At 50.9% G+C, this 17,090-nt stretch overlaps 4 protein-coding genes across 4 annotated transcripts; 2 read left to right on the forward strand and 2 right to left on the reverse strand.

Moving 5' to 3' along the window:
- Positions 1-2,105: 2,105 nt before the first annotated feature.
- J3458_014395 (uncharacterized protein) lies at positions 2,106-3,801 on the reverse strand (the record flags this gene model as incomplete). The annotated part of the gene is made up of 3 exons (XM_066120532.1): positions 2,106-2,946; positions 2,996-3,529; positions 3,584-3,801. The coding sequence occupies 3 exons, from the start codon at positions 3,799-3,801 to the stop codon at positions 2,106-2,108; spliced, it is 1,593 nt and encodes a 530-aa protein (XP_065974365.1).
- A 1,386-nt stretch (positions 3,802-5,187) lies between these two features.
- Positions 5,188-6,591, forward strand: J3458_014396 (uncharacterized protein). Its single transcript, XM_066120533.1, has one exon. The coding sequence runs from the start codon at positions 5,778-5,780 to the stop codon at positions 6,549-6,551; it is 774 nt and encodes a 257-aa protein (XP_065974366.1). The 5' UTR covers positions 5,188-5,777; the 3' UTR covers positions 6,552-6,591.
- Positions 6,592-6,750: 159 nt separating this feature from the next.
- Positions 6,751-8,457, forward strand: J3458_014397 (uncharacterized protein). Its single transcript, XM_066120534.1, has 3 exons — positions 6,751-6,970; positions 7,037-7,280; positions 7,344-8,457. Exons 1-3 carry the CDS (start codon positions 6,868-6,870, stop codon positions 8,074-8,076), a joined length of 1,080 nt encoding a protein of 359 aa, XP_065974367.1. The 5' UTR covers positions 6,751-6,867; the 3' UTR covers positions 8,077-8,457.
- On the reverse strand, positions 8,252-16,007 carry J3458_014398 (Type I Iterative PKS; the record flags this gene model as incomplete). Its single annotated transcript, XM_066120535.1, has 7 exons — positions 8,252-9,489; positions 9,548-14,392; positions 14,451-14,534; positions 14,585-15,175; positions 15,236-15,504; positions 15,561-15,705; positions 15,762-16,007. The coding sequence occupies 7 exons, from the start codon at positions 16,005-16,007 to the stop codon at positions 9,088-9,090; spliced, it is 6,582 nt and encodes a 2,193-aa protein (XP_065974368.1). The 3' UTR covers positions 8,252-9,087.
- Between the last annotated feature and the right edge of the window lie 1,083 nt (positions 16,008-17,090).

Below are 17,090 nucleotides of genomic sequence, written 5' to 3' on the forward strand. Positions count from 1 at the left end.
GGCTCCGATGATGTAACATCTCCATATCCAAGACTCATTGGCACAGCTGACAGGCACCTATAATTGAAGCACTGATTTGATAATTATAGAGCAGCTGGACGGGGTTCATTGGCCTACATGATTCGCTAGATCCCAGGCAGAGTGGCAAATGAAGCAATGTGGCATACGCGCGACAACTCGGGACATTGCGATGCTCTCCTACATGTTCATGCACTAGCAGCTTGACGCGACGTACAGTGGAGTCGCCAAACTCATCATGATCAACGCCCAGAGGTGAATGTGGCCCTCACAAATCTGTATTTGAAACGGGCATGACACGGTGAGGTTGCCTAACAGAGAATTGCTATTCAACGCCGCTATCGCGTCTAATTGTCAAGCAAAAAGACTCTATAGCAAAGCCTTGCATACTTTGATGTTCCTTTGACGCGATTCCCTTATACGGAGTTAAGGGGTGGCCAAAAAGGGCTGCCTTTGGCCAATATCGTGGCTTTGCGGTACAGCATTGAACGCTTGAGGACGACACCGATGACAACCCCGGGCGCCCGCACCGTTCAGTCGGCGGGTGGGCCAGAGATCAAGGGTATCCCGGCGAACTGGTCGGTTGATAAAGAAGCAGAGAGTACGGAGTAGGTTGCATGGCGGTTCAAGGCTGACGGGCTCGGTCGCGTTGACCCGACTAACCCTAACCCTCTCTGCTCAATACTGACACTGCAACCGTGTTTGCCAAAGTTGATGACTATGCAGCAGGGCGCCTGGGGGCAAAGGAGACGCAAGGAAACGAGAGCCGAACATTGAATGCTTCCCAGACGTCTGGTTTCGAACGTGCAGAGTTGCCCCGGGTTTGATTGCTTCTTCACCACAGCTCAAAGCCTGGCCTTCCCTGCCAAGCGTGTAGCAGTACGATCAATGTCCAACGATGAATTTTTCCCAAGGCCAAGTTTTGTTCCCCATTCCTCTGATCCGCCAGAACATCATCAATTATCAGCCATCGATCTGAATGGCTCGGAGCAAAAATCGCCATCGCCCCGCGGACCAGTGGGTTGAAGGGTCCGGTCGAGATAAAGTTGAGACACGGCGTTGTTTCGTACACAGCCGCGATTCTCATGCGAGGGCCCCAGTGACGTAACTGTCCAGGGTTCAGCGGTGTTGCAGTTCCCTAAAATGGAGGGCCGCATGATTTTCCTCGACGGGGAGTTCATGGTGTCTGGTTTTATTTAATCAAGGAGACTGACGGTCTGGCGCCTCTGATGTCACCAGACTTTTACGGGCCGAATGATTTCTTCAGCCCTAACCCTTAATCTTTATCCGGCAGGAAGACATTCCACCAGAATGCGCCGTGATGCTATCTTTTTCGAATCCCGTCAGGGCTTTTATTTATTACACCCGGCTCTTGACGCGACCGCAGAGGATTCGACAGTTGCTGCTCCCAGACTAATCTTTACCGGCAAGGAATTCATGCAGTCTGCCTTTGACGCCTCACTGGTCGAGGGCAGCGTACAAGACGTGCCAGTCGATGCAACTTATCGGGTATAAGGATGCTTCATCATATCTTGCAGCCCATCCAAATGTATCCCGACAAGTCGACAAAAGCTGGAGATAACGGGACTAAAGATGACTTCTTGTTTCCAGACTTGGAAAGGCCAATACAAACCAGTTGGGAAATCTAACATAGAGCCGTCTGCCTTGTAGGCTCCTGAGATACAACACGCATTGGCCCTTTATGACCAGACGTGACGGCGACATGCGACTCGACTGCTGAATTAATTTGCACATTCCCAACCCCAAGGGAAGCTTCCGATATATTACTCAAGAGGGGAAAAGGGTACATGTGGCCGGATTCAAGAGCAGGCCCGATCTAGTCCGGTTATCGAAGCATGATGTGAAAACAGCCATCTAAGATGTCGTCGCAGACCACGAACAATACAAATATAGCCAGGGATAGAGAGAAGAGGAGAAAATTCGGACCCCTACAAAAGTAAATTATATAGTGTAAACCGGAGGTACTCAGATCCCCCGTAGAACGCATCAGATGTCGCCCCGTACATTATTTATAATACACAAAAGTAGCGTAGGATTGCAATGTTTTGGCATTCACCGCCTACAAATCACACAGTTCTCCTCGAAATCACCACGCGAACATCCTTTTCTGGCTTCTTCACCCCAGTCCCAGGTATCGTAGCAGGCAACTCCCACGTCCCGCTTGCAGGAGCGATATCCCAAATGCTAATAATAGCTGCACCCAAAGACATGATCTCCCTTTCTGCAAACGTACGCCCTTTGCACATGGCCGGGCCAGTGCCCCACGGCCGCAGTCTGCCATACCGCGCTACAGATTTACCAGTCTCCGAGTCCACCTCGAGAAAGCGCTCGGGGATAAAGCGTTCTGGGTCTGAAAATACCAACGGGTCTCGGTTGATCAGCGAAAGCGGTGCAGATACAAACATGCCGGATCGAAGTTGGTGCTTGAATTCGCCATCGTTGAGAGTCATTGGCTTCGTAACATATCGTATCGACGTGGGCTCGTTCACCAGCCGATATGTCTCGAATAAACTAGCCTTCAGGAGCTGGCAGTTGCGCGACAAGGCGGACAGGTCCATCGACGTGATCTCGGGGGGATCTGCCTGGGATAAGCAGACGTAAGGCGCCACCTCGGCTCGGACTCGATCCAAGAGGCCGGGCGTCGAATAGACGTAGACCAGCAACCAGAAAAGCACAGGGTGTGTTTTTGCATTTTGCCCCCATAACATGCCAAAGTCTCCCCATGCGCGTTCTGTAAACGACCAACCCTCTCTCACATATACCCTATTTCGCTCAAAAGCCGTGCTGCTGACGTCGGACATGTCGGCACCAAAGTCGACGCGTTCTCCTCGTTGATACTGGTCAATTCGCCGGTACAAGGCCTCCATTTCGCGCAGAATGAATTCGGGCTTGGGCTGCCCGTCCCCGCTTGATCATCTTGAATGGAGCCCATGGGGGAATTCCTATCATCAACAACGGGAACAAGTCGTTGTCAAATGTCCAAAAGTCTTCGAGCAGCTGTTGATATCGATTGAGGAAATCTTTGCCATAGAGGAGAGGTATTGCCATGCAGGCGCCGAAATCTCTGGTCAAGCTCTGGAGGTTTGCTTCGACCATGGCTCGATTCCCAGGCCCGGCGGGCGCAATCACTCGAATACCCGCGGAGTGCTCCCATCGTTTCATATGGGCGGCATCAGTAGAAAAAGTGACAAACGAGGCGGCTCGTACCTCCACTCCAGCCTTTTCTACGGCAGCGGTGACGGCGGCCTCGTTGAGGAACAGCCGTTCGACGGGTGCGATAAGATCCTTGAAGGACTTTTCGAGCTTCGTTTTGAGGTTTGGTGAGTCGACGGCCCCAAAGACTCGCGTGAGGAGGGTGTACTGGACAGGTACGGCCGTCAGAGTGTGGAATGGCTGTGACATGAAACGATCTAGCCCGTGAAGATTGACGAGGATTTGGTGGGTTGACGTGATGCCAAATAACGAGCCTCTAAACCGTCTGATTGACGAACTGCAGCATGTTAGGCGTCAGGGGTGACATCAACATCATTGATGCTCTACACACAAAATTCGGCGACCCAAGCCATCCCCACGCAGAATGTAGCTTGCAATGGCAATCTCAATTGTCGCCCAAACTGGAAACAATTTGTGTTTTTTCGGTCTGCATATCATTCTTTGCCATAGCGCCACAAAGATGATGGCAATAATGGTTTTGCACGTCATGGACTCGAAGCAAAGCTGCAACGCGCTGCGGAGAGTCGCGTTTGGCACCGGTCCATCCATGCTCGTGAGAGTCTGGACAAGCCCTGGTCAGGGCCCGATTCGCGATTGTAAGAAATCGATCTATGCGTATTGAGCTTCATACAAGTAATTGAATGATGGTAATTTGGATGATATCTCGTGTCGTCGCAAGTTGGTGATGGCAGAACCAGCACTTGTTCATACTTGACTCGGGCTTTGGAAGATGTTAGGTGTGGGTTGGCGATGGGCTGAGCGAGACATTGCTTTGGTGACAAAGCCAGCATTTTTTCAGCTTGATTGGTTCTACGATGCAAGCTCACCCCGTCTAGGGCTGAACTTGAGTCAACAAGTATTCATTTCTGGCAAATGGGACATGGCGACTGATGTGTGCAATACAGGGCTGAGATTACAGGTCATATTATCCAGGCTGGAGCTGAATCGGGCATCAAGACAACGCCGAGCAGAGTGGCATGGCTGCGGCTGGTGCCCTACGTCTCGGCAACAGTTACTCGAACCATGTCTAAAGAGAAACTCACATTAGCCGCACCACACTGATAGATGCAGCAACAACCAGAGAATAAGAACAGCGTGAGCCTTATCCTCCAAAGATGTGCGCAACGTGACAGGCAGACACCTTTTCTGAACCCTGCTGAAGTCTACATGTTGCTACAAGCAAGCGAAACGCGTCAAAGTTGAGGCCATCTATCGCCAACCACAACCATGCCGAGCGTTCCAAAAACATTATTTGGGACCAATTACAAAGAGCAAGCGGATCTATGGGTGTACATCAGTAGCAAGATTATCCAATGGTTCAAGAGGACTATACTCTCAAGCCTCATTCCACCTCCGGCGCCTCTCATCTTTATGGTTGAGAGAATCTTCGACTAACGCTACAACGGCAACATAACCCCGAAAAGTTATCTGTGAGGTTTTCAACTTGAAATTAGCGTTCTTGCATATCAGTGGAGTTATCCACGAATCACGATTGGATTATCAAAGGGTCGCACTATTTACAGTGCTCGCGGTCCAGATGATCGTACATGACGGGCAGGGCGGTGGTTGGAGATAGTCCTCTCTCCATCGGACAGGTTGTCATCAGATACACCCCGGACACTATTTGTTTGGCATCAAGCGCCCACATCACGACGGGGCAACTTGGCGGTGTGCTGTGATACTGCGCTTGTTGGGAGGTGCCCATCTCTTCTACAGTTTTCTTGGAGTGTTGACACAGCCGTGCTGTCTGCGTCAGGACAAGTTGATAATGCTCGAATGCACGAGCAGCCCTGTCAGCGCTCCAACCAAAACGACTAATAGGCTAGGCGGTAGTACCACGCCATGCTAGCAAGTACCGTCGTGATATAGTATCTCTCTAACATCACTATCTATATAATCTAAATAGTATTTGGAATCGGGTCTTGGTACCCCGGTGTTGTATCCATGGCGGGATATGCTTTACTAGCTTGCAATTTATGCTATATCTCGCTAGCCTATCTGGCGAGAAGCTAGAAACTACCCAGGTATGAGTTCAAGAGGGGAAATCACGTGAAGGATCCTGCCTTTAAGCGTTTTGGTTCAACCAACGGCACTTCTCTTATACACTCCTGGCAATTGACACGTTTACGATCGACGGTCATTACTAGAGCTTCCGCCATATTTATTATTCAGACAACTAAAATGCCAACAGCCAGGCAATTTGATCAGATTCCCCCCTTTCCCTCCGACACGCCCTCGATTCCTCTACCGAAAGTATCACTCCAGGAGCTACAAGGGAAAAGCAAAGTAGAGGCTAGTCGCCTGTTTGAAGCCTGCCGCGAGTGGGGCTTTTTCTTGCTGGATCTGAAGAACTCATATGAGGGCGAGGTCCTATTACAAGATGCAGAGAAAATGTTTCTTCTCACTGCCGAGACTTTTGCCCTCGATCAGTCCATTCTCGACAGTTATGCTTACCAACCACCCCACGACCTCACTGGGTGCGACCAAGACGTTCCCGATAGCTACCAGCTGGGCAGTCGACTAACATGAGCTACAGGTATAAGCAAAAAGGGAAACTGAAGACGGACGACGGGAAGACGGATTGCATGGAACTATACTCTATCAACCAAGACGACATGCTTGGCAACTGTCCTTTTCGCAAGAACGTTGGACCTATCGAAGACAAGCGAGCCGACATTTGCGAGTTCATTAAACATGCTCACTCGGTCGCGGACGTGATTCTGGCCCGACTCGATGAGCAGCTGGGTCTCGAGCCCGGAACGCTCAGCGCGCTCAGCCCGCTGGATGAGACATCAGAAACCTCTGTCCGTCTGCTTCTTGCGCAGCCACAAGCCAGCCCCCAATACGACTGCATCACGCTCGGCGGCCACACAGACATCGGCACCATCACGCTGCTATTCAATGCAGTGGGCGGCCTGCAGATCCTTCCGGCAGGCTGTGAAAACGCAATGGCCAACTGGCGCCATGTCAAGCCGGAGCCGGGGTGTGTCATTGTAAACATTGGAGACACGATTGTGGAATGGACGGGGGGACTGCTTCGCAGCTCGTTGCATCGTGTGATAACGGCTCCTGGCTCGCAAGCATCGGTCCCACGAAGGAGCGTGGCATATTTGGTTCGCGCTAGGAGCAGTGCCTCGATGCGCAGGCTTAGTGGAGGCCTGATTCCTCCAATAGCTGCGGGTGAGACGCATGAGCTCCGTGGTGTGAATGAATGGGCTGCATGGCGGACGACGCAGATTATCCGGGGCGAACTCAAGCCGCAGACGAGGGGAGGCAACGTGAGGCCGATGAACAGTTGACTGGGCGCATGGAGACGTCCATGTACGTCGTCACACTGGCGGGGAGTGTGCATGTATCTGCATACAACGATATAGCCATGGTGGATATAAGGATAATAACAGGGGACATCTCGGCCCCGAACGTTCTCGATCCGGTTAGACCAGCTCGGTCATCCATGTAACCAGACCCTTCAATGTTCTCATTATGTGATGCGTCACGTTGTACGGTTGGTCCTGAGCCGAGGCTTGTTACCCATGGTTTGTCAGTACATGATCTCTGACGCATTGCTTTGGTCAAATCTCAGATGCGCGTCTTTTTTCATCCGCAACGCTGAGTATGGCAGCACGCCTTCCCATCAGTCTGTCGGCAGCTCTGGACATTTCGCCCTCTGGAGCGGAATGCTCGCTAGAGCTGCCGACGGATATTGCATTTGGCGCAGGTATGTCTTCCTCACCCAACTTGCTTTGAAAGCGTCGATGAACAATTCTGACGTGAACGCCGTCAGTTAGCGTTGGAGGATATGTTGCCTGTGTAATGGCCAAATACGCCGTGCTCTACGCGTCCAACCACCCAAAGATGCGCGGCCAGACCGATATTCGCTCATCCGTCATCCAATTCTATCGACCCCTCTTCGCTGCAAAGTCTGCCATCATGAAGCTCCGTGAGGTGAGCGTAGGCAAGCTGTGGTCAACATTGCGTATCGAGATTTTTCAAGGCAACGACAAGACTGCTGTCTCTGCAGATATCATGTACGCGGATGCCACTTATCAATGTGAAACAAAAGTATACCCCGACTTACAAACCATATTTAGCATCTCCGACTTTTCCTGGTCAGGCATCGTCCTTCAAACAAACTGGCATTTACCAGCACCTCCGCGGCCGGTGGACCTGTCCAAATTAGAATCAGATACCGACCCTGGCTGGGCGTCGTATCAAACAGCGTTTTATCCAGATGGGTTCCGCCGCGGCAGTGCATACGTGAGGGCGTTCATACCCAAGACCTGGCCATCTGAAATCAGATATATCGAGCAATGGATCTGCCCCGGCTGGGATTGCTACCCCCAGGGTTCCTGCGCATTCGAAAAGACGGAAGACAAAGCTCGGTGGACGAACGACATGATTCACTTCATCATGGACTCGGGTCTGCCAATTCAAGAAAACTTCTTTCCACATGAACCCGACAAGCCGCTGCCGATGGGGAGCGTAGCCGCCACGTTAGGATTTGCGGCGGCACAAAAGAAGGCCAGGGAGGAGGGAAAACAGAATTGGAGAGCATTAGACTCGGATGGGTCGAAAACCATGATGACGCAGACGGTTCATGTGACATTGTCCATGTCGACGGAAATAAAGAAGAAGTTGCCGCAAGAAGGGGTTCGTTGGCTGTACCTATGGACGGAGACGAAGAGTATTATCAATGGGAGGATGGATCTGCAGGTGCTTTTGTTTGACGAGACAATGGACCTGGTGGCGGTTACTTCGCATGTTGCGCAGATTATACCTGCAGGGCAGAAAAATCAGAGGAGTAAGAAAGGGCCGTCTCTGTAAGGGTTTGATGGGCCCCGACGGTTTACAAGGTTTGCGAGAATTACCCAATCTGTGCGAATAGATTCATGTACTCCGGCACACACAAGAGGTCTACGTCGGCATTCCTAGTAGACATCCATATTCAAACAAGACATTATACCAATAGCCTTAAAAACCAAAGACACCATATACCGACACGTTATTCCGCCATGAACCATTTGTCATGTTTGATGGTGCTCCGTCCGGCCACCAGCATACTCAGCGTGCCCAGTGTTGACGATCCCTGGGTTTCGAAAACAGCTACATCTGCGTCGAATTCCTTGAAGATCCAATTCCGAAGCTCAATAGCCAGAAGCGAGTCAACGCCGTACATTTGCAGCGGCCTGTCGCGGTCCACAGATGTACCATCCTGCATCGTCGCAAGGGACTTGGCCAGCTTCTGAGTGGCAGCCTCTGCAAATATCTCGGCCGCATGGTCAAGCGACTCGGATGCTGCAAACCGCTCCCGATCCTTGACATGGCTCTGTCCAGAGTATGCAGCCGCGTCACGTCTTTTCCCAGCCAGCATAAGCGGCTGCAGCATTGGCTGTCTGCCAAAGTCGTACGTCTCTAACCCGTCCCCTCTGCCGGTGCCCACGCCAATGGCAAGCTGACTCTGATCCGGAGTCAAAAGTGGCAGCGCAGGATTGCAGTAATAGTCGAGTATACTATAGAAAATTGGTCGTGTGACGGGATCCAGAGCGCCGTACGCGAGAATGCGATTGAGCAGGTTCCGGTCCTCGGCCACAATGCCATCGTCGATCATGGCGCCGAGATCCAGCGAGGTGGCTTTCTCGCCAAGAGACACTCGGTGCCGCGCAAGGGCATCCTCGTATGTATTCCCCGCGTCGTAGTTTGTCTGGCCTTTGATGCCAGCCAGCCCAGAGGCAGATGAGAGGAGGATGAAAAAGTCCAGCCCGCGAGGTAAGACGGCATGGAGATTCCAGGAACCTACCGTCTTGCAACGTACGGCAATCGACCAGTCGTCGTATTCTAGGTCGTCAAAGAGGCAGTCCTGCAGATTGGGCGGTCAGCAAGCCATGATGGAACGAGGGAAAAGTATGCACTTCCTACCCTTGCAATGACGGACATCTGAAGAGCGCCTTTGATGGGTGGCATTTCTGGCATCAACTTGCCAAAGGTCTCCCTCATGCCCTCCAAGTCGGTGACATCACAAGCTGGAGTCTCTACACGCACTCCCTTGGACTGCAACTCGTCTACCAGTTTCTGAGCAGAGTCGGTTCGGACGCCAAAGCGCGAAACTAGGATCAGGTTCTTTGCGCCGCGATCCGCCATCCAGCGAGCCGTGGCACGGCCGATGCCCCCAAGTCCGCCTGCAATTACAAAAGTCGCGTTGGAATCCATGTAAAAGCTAGGTTTAGTGCTGATAGTTGCCTAAAGACCATGGTTTAGTTTCTAGATCGCTTGCCATGGTTGGCTTTGTCTCTCTTACCTGGACCTGTGATTCTGGATTCACCTCGAATACAAACTTGCCTATACTGTCTCCACGATGGATCCTTTTGAAGACTCCCCCAACCTCCGATATGTCACAAATGTGCAAGGGTAGCGCAGAGTGAAGTTTTCCTTGAGCAAACAAGTCCATAATCTTCGACAAGTCCCGACGGGCGAGGGTGAAGCGCTCCTTGAGCCAGGCAGACGCATCAAATACAATGAAGGTGACGTTTTCTCGGAGCCCAGATAAGTGGATGGTGGTGTTCGAAACGAGTTTCTTTTCGCCAATCTCGACAAAACGACCATGCGGCGCGACGCATTTCAAAGATGCGAGCAACCCATCGCCTACCAAGGTGTTGATGACCACATCCACGCCTCGACCATTCGTGACTCGTTGAATGCCCTTTTCGAAGCTCGTGTCACGACTATAGAAAATGTGTTCCTCTGGAACCTGGTATGCATCGATGAGAAGCCGTTTCTTCTCCGCCGATCCCACGGTCGCGTACACGATGGCGCCAAGTGACTTTGCAAGTTGAATCGCGGCCTGCCCTGTGCCACTGGCTGCCGTATGGATGAGAATCGTCTCGCCTTGTTCGAGTCGAGCAAGGCGGTGAATCACTTGCCATGCGGTAACGAACTGCGCCGGTATTGCTGCTGCATGGGCAAAAGTCATATCATCGGGAATCCGGGCAGCAACTTTGCCCCTGGCCAATGTTTTGAACGTCGACGGTGCCGTCATGACGACACGATCTCCTGCTTTGAAACACGTCTCGGATCCTGCCAGAGTAACGACACCAGCACATTCTTGTCCCATGACGCCATGGGGCATCCTGCCCATTGCAGTCAAGTAGTCTTTAAAGTTCAGACCAATTGCGTGGTTTTGCACTTCTATCTCGTCTGCCTCGAGAGGCAGCTGGTACGCCTGGTCTTCTTCAAAATAGAGACCATCGAGAACACCGACGGACTGAATGGTGAGTGAGAGTGGTGGCGCATCTCCGACCAACACCTCGCCAGAGTTGCGTTCTTTTGCATTTCGATGTATCTCGTGCATGACTTTGGTGGCAGGCACAAGGCGGGGGATTTGTAAAGTCTCTCCCATCTCGAGATATTCGACATCCAAGATGAAGGGGTTGGGCTCAATATGCTTCGCGTATAATAGCTGAGTAAGAGCGCCTATTTGTCCTTCAGACAACGCGTCCTTGGCATCAAACGCAACAACCGTGATGCTAAGACTGGCGTATTCATTGCGAAGGACTCGCGATAGACCGTGGATCAGGGCGTAACCTGGATGGCCGGCATTTGATCCGCCCGCGAACGTTGGCCATAAGACATTATTAGTGGACTGCAGGAGAGTTTTCAACTGCCCATAAGCTGGCCTTGTCAAGGAGTACAAGAACGGCCGGTCTAACTCGAGTAGGATGACGAAAATTGCGGTGTTCCTCTGCTCAGAATCAATTGCCTCTTCCAGAGTTCCGGTCCTGATTTCACGTATGCCTTTGCGCTTCCAGTAGCTCGTCAGTGCGACCGCTGTGGCTGTCTGCAGGGTTGATACTGGATCCAACGTCAAAAAGATGCTGACTTTTTGCGTTTGTTTCTCAGCTTCAGGGATATGTCTGTAAATGCGGGCAACGGATTTGGTATTTTCGGTTGACCCTGGTGCCTCGAGCTCCAAGCGCATCTCTAGATGGTCTGATTTTCTTGATAGCTCCTTGGCCGCCGGACACTTGCTTGAAGCATGCCCGTATGTAGATGATTCCGAGAAATCCAGCAAACATAGCCTTCCACAGGGAGCTAGAATGCCATGGAAGTTTCCTAATACTGTTTCGTCGCCTCTGACAGCATCGGGAGCGATGATCATGTCGTATAATCCATCTATTCCCTGTTCGCATGGGTCTCTTTTGGTATCAAATGGTACAAAGTTGATATCCTGGAAATCTTGAAATTGTTTCTTACAACTCTCCGGATCCTGACTGGGGCTAGTTCCCAAGGTGAAGGAGAGGTATCTCGGGTGCATGATTTTACCAGTATGCTGGGCGTAGACAGTCAAAGCTTTGAGAAAGCGGGCTGTCCATTCGGGATTGTTGGTACCGGCCTCTAAAATACGGAGACTCCCATTCTTATGTGTAATTAAGTCAACATATCGCTCAAAAGGAGTTTGACTTGGAGGGAGATCCCTTTGGCAGACAGACATTACGGCCTCAGGGCTCAAAAGGTCTGGCTCAGGCTTGTGTTCCACATGGTAGGGTATATGACGAGTCTGATCTGTCTGGATTGCGGCATTCCCATTCTGGTCGGCAACCGTCGTCAGTTTCATGCCTTGAAAATGTACCAAGAGTTCATCCTTGGATGAGTTGAGAGCAAACCCATGGACATCCGCGCCATTCTGATGCATCTCCAACCAAGAATTCTGATCAACTTCGGTGGCACCAGGAAAGCTCAGGCCTTGCTTGCTGATGAAGAGGTTTCTGATAAAGGTTGGGATCATGGTACGCGCTGTCACCTTGCCTCTTGTATGACCAGCAATCCCCATGTGCAATATACCATCCAAGGTCGTGGGATGAATCACATGGATCTCTGGAAACTCATGCTGGGGCCACTCGAAAAGACTAACTTTGCCTCTGACGCGTAGCTTGTCGTCATAAAAGGCCTCTGTCACTCTATGGAAGGAAGGTCCAAGTCCCAATCCACTCTGGGATAGGCCGGAGTAAAATGTCCCAATGTCAAGGGGTATTACGCATTCCTGTTCCATAGAGAGGGCCTGTTGCACAAACGACTCGAGTTCCTTGGTCTGTTCTTTGCCGTTGTCTATCTCATTTGCGACTTGCTCATATCTAGCTCGGATGAATCCATTGCAGCACTCCTTCCAGTCGTCGTCGGCCCATGAAAATACTCGAAACTGCGATCTTTCGTCTAGAGGCTTCGCAGATTCTGCTGTCAGGTGCATGACGAACTGTGTCTCGACGCCTACCGAGTCTCGTGAGACGTTGAGGGGCCTTTTGAACGACACGTCGCTTATGTCGAAGCCGACAACGCCGTCGCTCGCCTTTGTCAATTGATTCGCAGCCTCGACTGCCATGACTATCATGCCAGCTCCTGGATAGAGCAAGACTCTATTGACAGAATGGTCTTCGATCCAGGACATTTCCGAAACGCGAAGGAAGTTTCGCCACCTAGCTTCGAAGCGATTCCAGTCGCTTACCTGCTGGCCTAGCAAGTCCAGCTTGCCCTCTCGCCCAAGCCTATAATTCGCACATAACCTCGACTCGTCCCAGTACTTCTGAGAGTGGTCAAAAATGTACTCCGGTAAGTTAGGCAGCGACATGTAATGTTCCCATGGTTTGGCTTTAAGATTGTTGACTGCCATCATGCTGACCGGGTAGCCAAGGCATTTCAGATCGCCAACGGCGTTAAGTGCAGACGTGGTTGCAGGGTTCTTTCTGATCAGAAGTGAAGAGTATCCAATCTGCGATATCCGCCGTGTTGTCAATATGTCGTTGATTGGGGCTCGGAGTGCCGAATGTGGTCCAACCTCCAGTAGCGCATCGACCTTGAAGTGCTTCCGGTGGCTGAGGTCAAGTTTGTTGCGCACTCTTTGAGAAGATATGGATAACAAAGTATCCATGGCATCAAGAAATAGAACCGGCGACAGCATATTCGCGACCCAATATTCGCTATCCAAGAGGTCCTTCGCCTCGACTCGCTTGCCTGACATGGAAGAAATCATAGCCACCTGGTTTGGAGGAGAAATGCCAGGCTTCAGGCCCTGAATTGCTTTGCGATAAGCATCTGCCGCCCGCAGCATATCTGGTGAGTGATATGCATGATCGACAACCAGCTTCCGAGCAAATGTCTTTTTCTCATCCAGCACGGATTTCATGGCGTCGAGTTGGTTCACATCTCCCGATATAGTCACGTTCTTAGGGCTGTTAACACAGGCGATTGTGAGCCTTGATACACCAAACCGATTTGTAATCTCATCAATGTATGGTTGCACGGCCTCCTTCGAAAGTCCAACTGACATCATGCCCCCTTTATGCCCTGCTGTCTCTGTGCTTAAAAGACCAGATGAGCAGCCCCTGTAGTATGCGAGCTTCAAAGCAGACTCGAGAGACAATGCTCCGGCACAGTACGCGGCCCCAATCTCTCCCGAGGAGTGCCCTACCACAGCAGTTGGGTATATGTCGAAACTGACGAGAAGATCTGAAAGAGCAATCTGAAGGGCGGTGCAGCACGGTTGAGCAAACTCGGGGGTGTTGATCCTTGGGTTGGGATTTTTCGTTAATTCTTCACGCAGACGCCATGAGCAACCAAGGACTGATAAAATTCCTTCTGACCGTTGCAGGCTTTGTTCAAAGGCGGGGAATACCATCAACTCTCGTCCCATTCCAGCCCATTGTGCACCTTGTCCAGTGAAAACGAATCCAAGGCTAGGGGTCGATATTGATTTCGTGGCAGCAGAAATCGTCTTATCAATGTTTTCAAGATCTCCAAATGAGCTTACAACCGCAGACGACTTCCAGGCCAGGGAACTTCGTCTGACATCAAGCGTGTATGCCAGGTGATCAAGGAAGCTGGGATCCAAAGGGTCACTCAACTTGGAGAAATAATCAGCGAAAGCCTTGGCTTGTCTTTCGACTCCTTTCTCGTCATTTGCAGAAATCACAAGAAGCTTTGGGCGTTCCAGTCGCTTGGTATGATCTGAATGAGAAAAACGGTGCATCAGGCCGAGCAAATTGACCGCATTTAATTCAAGTTCGGATTTACTTGGGGGGTCTCGGACTGTGAGATGCGGTGCTGAAAGGCCGTTTGATTCAAGATAATGGTAGACGTCGTCAAGAACCACATGCTACAATTGCAATTAGTCCTGCGTTTTAAAAAAAATATAGTTGTCCAAGTTCCCTTACAGCATTGGTTCCAGCATTTCCAAAGGAGTTGACAGACGCTCGCCGAATGCCAGTAACGGGCCATGGCATAGTATCAAGCGGAAACTGCCACCGTAGTTAGCAACCATATTCAGCAGAGTTTATGTTGATAGTACCTGAATATTCAAAAATTCGGCATCAATGGTCGGATTTATCTTCTCGAAGTTGGTATTAGGGGGAATTACTCCCCTTTCCAGGATAAGCATTGCCTTGACTACGCCAGCAATGCCGCTTGCTCCTTCTAAGTGACCAATATTACTTTTTATAGCACCAACCCAGAGGGGGTCATCCGCTGTTCGGACTTGTCGAAATGCCGATCCTAAGGCTTTTGATTCAATGGGATCCCCGGCAGAGGTACCGGTTCCATGAGCTTCAAAGAATCGGGTAGGCTCCATGCTCAGGCCGGCCTTGTTGTAAGTGTCACGAATCAACCTCTCCTGCAAAATAGGATTAGGCAGGGTGATACTGGAGGTCCGCCCATCCTGGTTGCACCCGGTGCTGCGAATGATACCGCGAATAGTATCGCCATCTCTGATAGCATCAGATACTCTTTTAAGAACCAAAACTCCAAATCCCTCTCCTCGACTGTATCCATTGCCTCGGTGGTCGAAGCTGTAGCACTCGCCGTTTGGGGACAGCATGTTCAGGTTGGTCAGTGAGTGCATATTGTCCGGTGATAATATCACATTGCATCCGGATACGATGCTCTGCCTCGTGTCAGCAAAATTCGAGGCAGCACGCTTTTCTCTCTATTTCGGGGAGCTTACCATGTCTTCATCGCCGCATTGCAAGCCCCGGCAGCCAATATCCAAACACACTAAGCTGCTGGAGCACGCTGTATCGATATTTGCACTGTTGCCAGTGAAGTTGAAGAACCAGCTTACTCTGTTGGCATTGAAGCATGGCTGTATACCAAGTGCCGTAGTTGTTTTACACTGCTCTCCATCTTTGCACTGCAAATTCTGCCAGTCATTCGAAAAGACTCCAGAATAAACGGATGTTCTGGTACCGGACACCTTCTCCATTGGTAATCCGGCTACACGTTCCATCAGCGCTCCGACTGAAGCAAATTTACGACAAGGGCAGTCTCACCATTTTCAAGTGCTCTGTAAGTACACTCAATGAGTAATCGTTGCTGGGGATCCATGACCTCGGCGTCTTCTTTTGATGCCGCAAAGAAAGGAGCATCAAAACCAGCAAGATCATCATCTAGAAAGTGACCCCGATTGACCGAAATCTATTAAGTTCAGCAATGCAAGTATGGTCTACTCCTCAGGGGTAGCTGGAACTTACCTGGCCACGTCTGTGTACGCCAGGATGATACATGGCGTCAACATTCATTCTGGTCTTGGGAATCCTTGTAGCGGTGCTTCTTTTCTCCAGCATCAGCTGCCACAATGCATCTGACGTCGCAACCTGTTGCGGAAAGTTGATTGAGAATCCAATAACTGCAATGGCTTCTACTCGTTCCCGGCTTGTTTCAGGTCTAACGCGGCTTCCAAGGCCCCGAGGGGACGTATTTTCTCTGTGAGGCGCCATAGCAGAAGGAGTTGAGCCTTGAGGTGAGTATTGGAATGACAAATGAATGGATGCTTTTCCCATGGGTAGATACATATGTCAAGTAGTCTTTATAACCCTTGCCACAGCCCCAGTACCCCCAATACAAGGCTAGTTTGTGCATTGATCCCCGCAGAGTCGGCTAGTATACAAAAGCATGGTTCTGTAAATCACCGAAAGAAAAGGTCGCCCAAAGCAGAATTATCTTTACTGACGCAGACAGCATTGACAACGTCCAAGCTTATCCATACCCAATGATGATACAAAGAACAGTCTGCTTACAATTCTCAGGGCATATAAATACTATTTATAGCGCAGTCTGTCTCTGCGAGGGGGGTTAGAATGCACAAGAGTTGGCATATTCTCTAACGATTGGCTTTGCCCTGAACTAGCGACGACGAATGCCAAGTGTTTCAGTGACCAGGGAGAAATCAGTCTCGAACTCCGCATCATCCCCGGCCCAGTTATTACTTGACTTGTTCTTGTGTAACCCGCGGCGAGTTCAGGGCGTGCTGCAGCACCTTGCAGAAGCTCCAGCAGGGAGCACCGAACAGATGTGCCCTGTGAGCCAAGGATTTTGCGGCTCGGCATCTTCAACTCGAAGACACAGCTGGCCAATGTAACTTTGGGATGCAGGGACACTTCCACAGACTCGGAAGAAACTACGAGACCATGTCGGCTCTGAGGCGGGGAGATGACGTGAGATGGCACCGTTTCGCCCTCAGAACTCCGGTCCGCAAGTAAACTTAGTAAAGTAGGCGCATTTGCGAACAAACCAGGCAACTGACCCGGGAAATACCGTTGCACCAATTGCTGTGTGGTACCGAGCATTGGACGCTGCATACGGAGTAAGTCATCAAGACCGCATCAGTCATCACACCCCGGAGCCCGTGGCCGGGAGCCGCATTTTCTATGCGGCAAACTGCATATCGTCGAATTGCATGTCGAAATGAGGGCCTGGGGTGTACGCAAATGCGGAGTGCTTAACAGATCGAACAAAGCCACTGGGAGGCGCCGTTTTGCCTTCATTGCAACCCTGCAGCCTCCGGTATTACTGCAGCTGTG

This window comes from Metarhizium acridum (assembly GCF_019434415.1).
Source record: "Metarhizium acridum strain ARSEF 324 chromosome Unknown scaffold_320, whole genome shotgun sequence".
In the NCBI taxonomy this organism is placed as follows: Eukaryota; Fungi; Ascomycota; class Sordariomycetes; order Hypocreales; family Clavicipitaceae; genus Metarhizium; species Metarhizium acridum.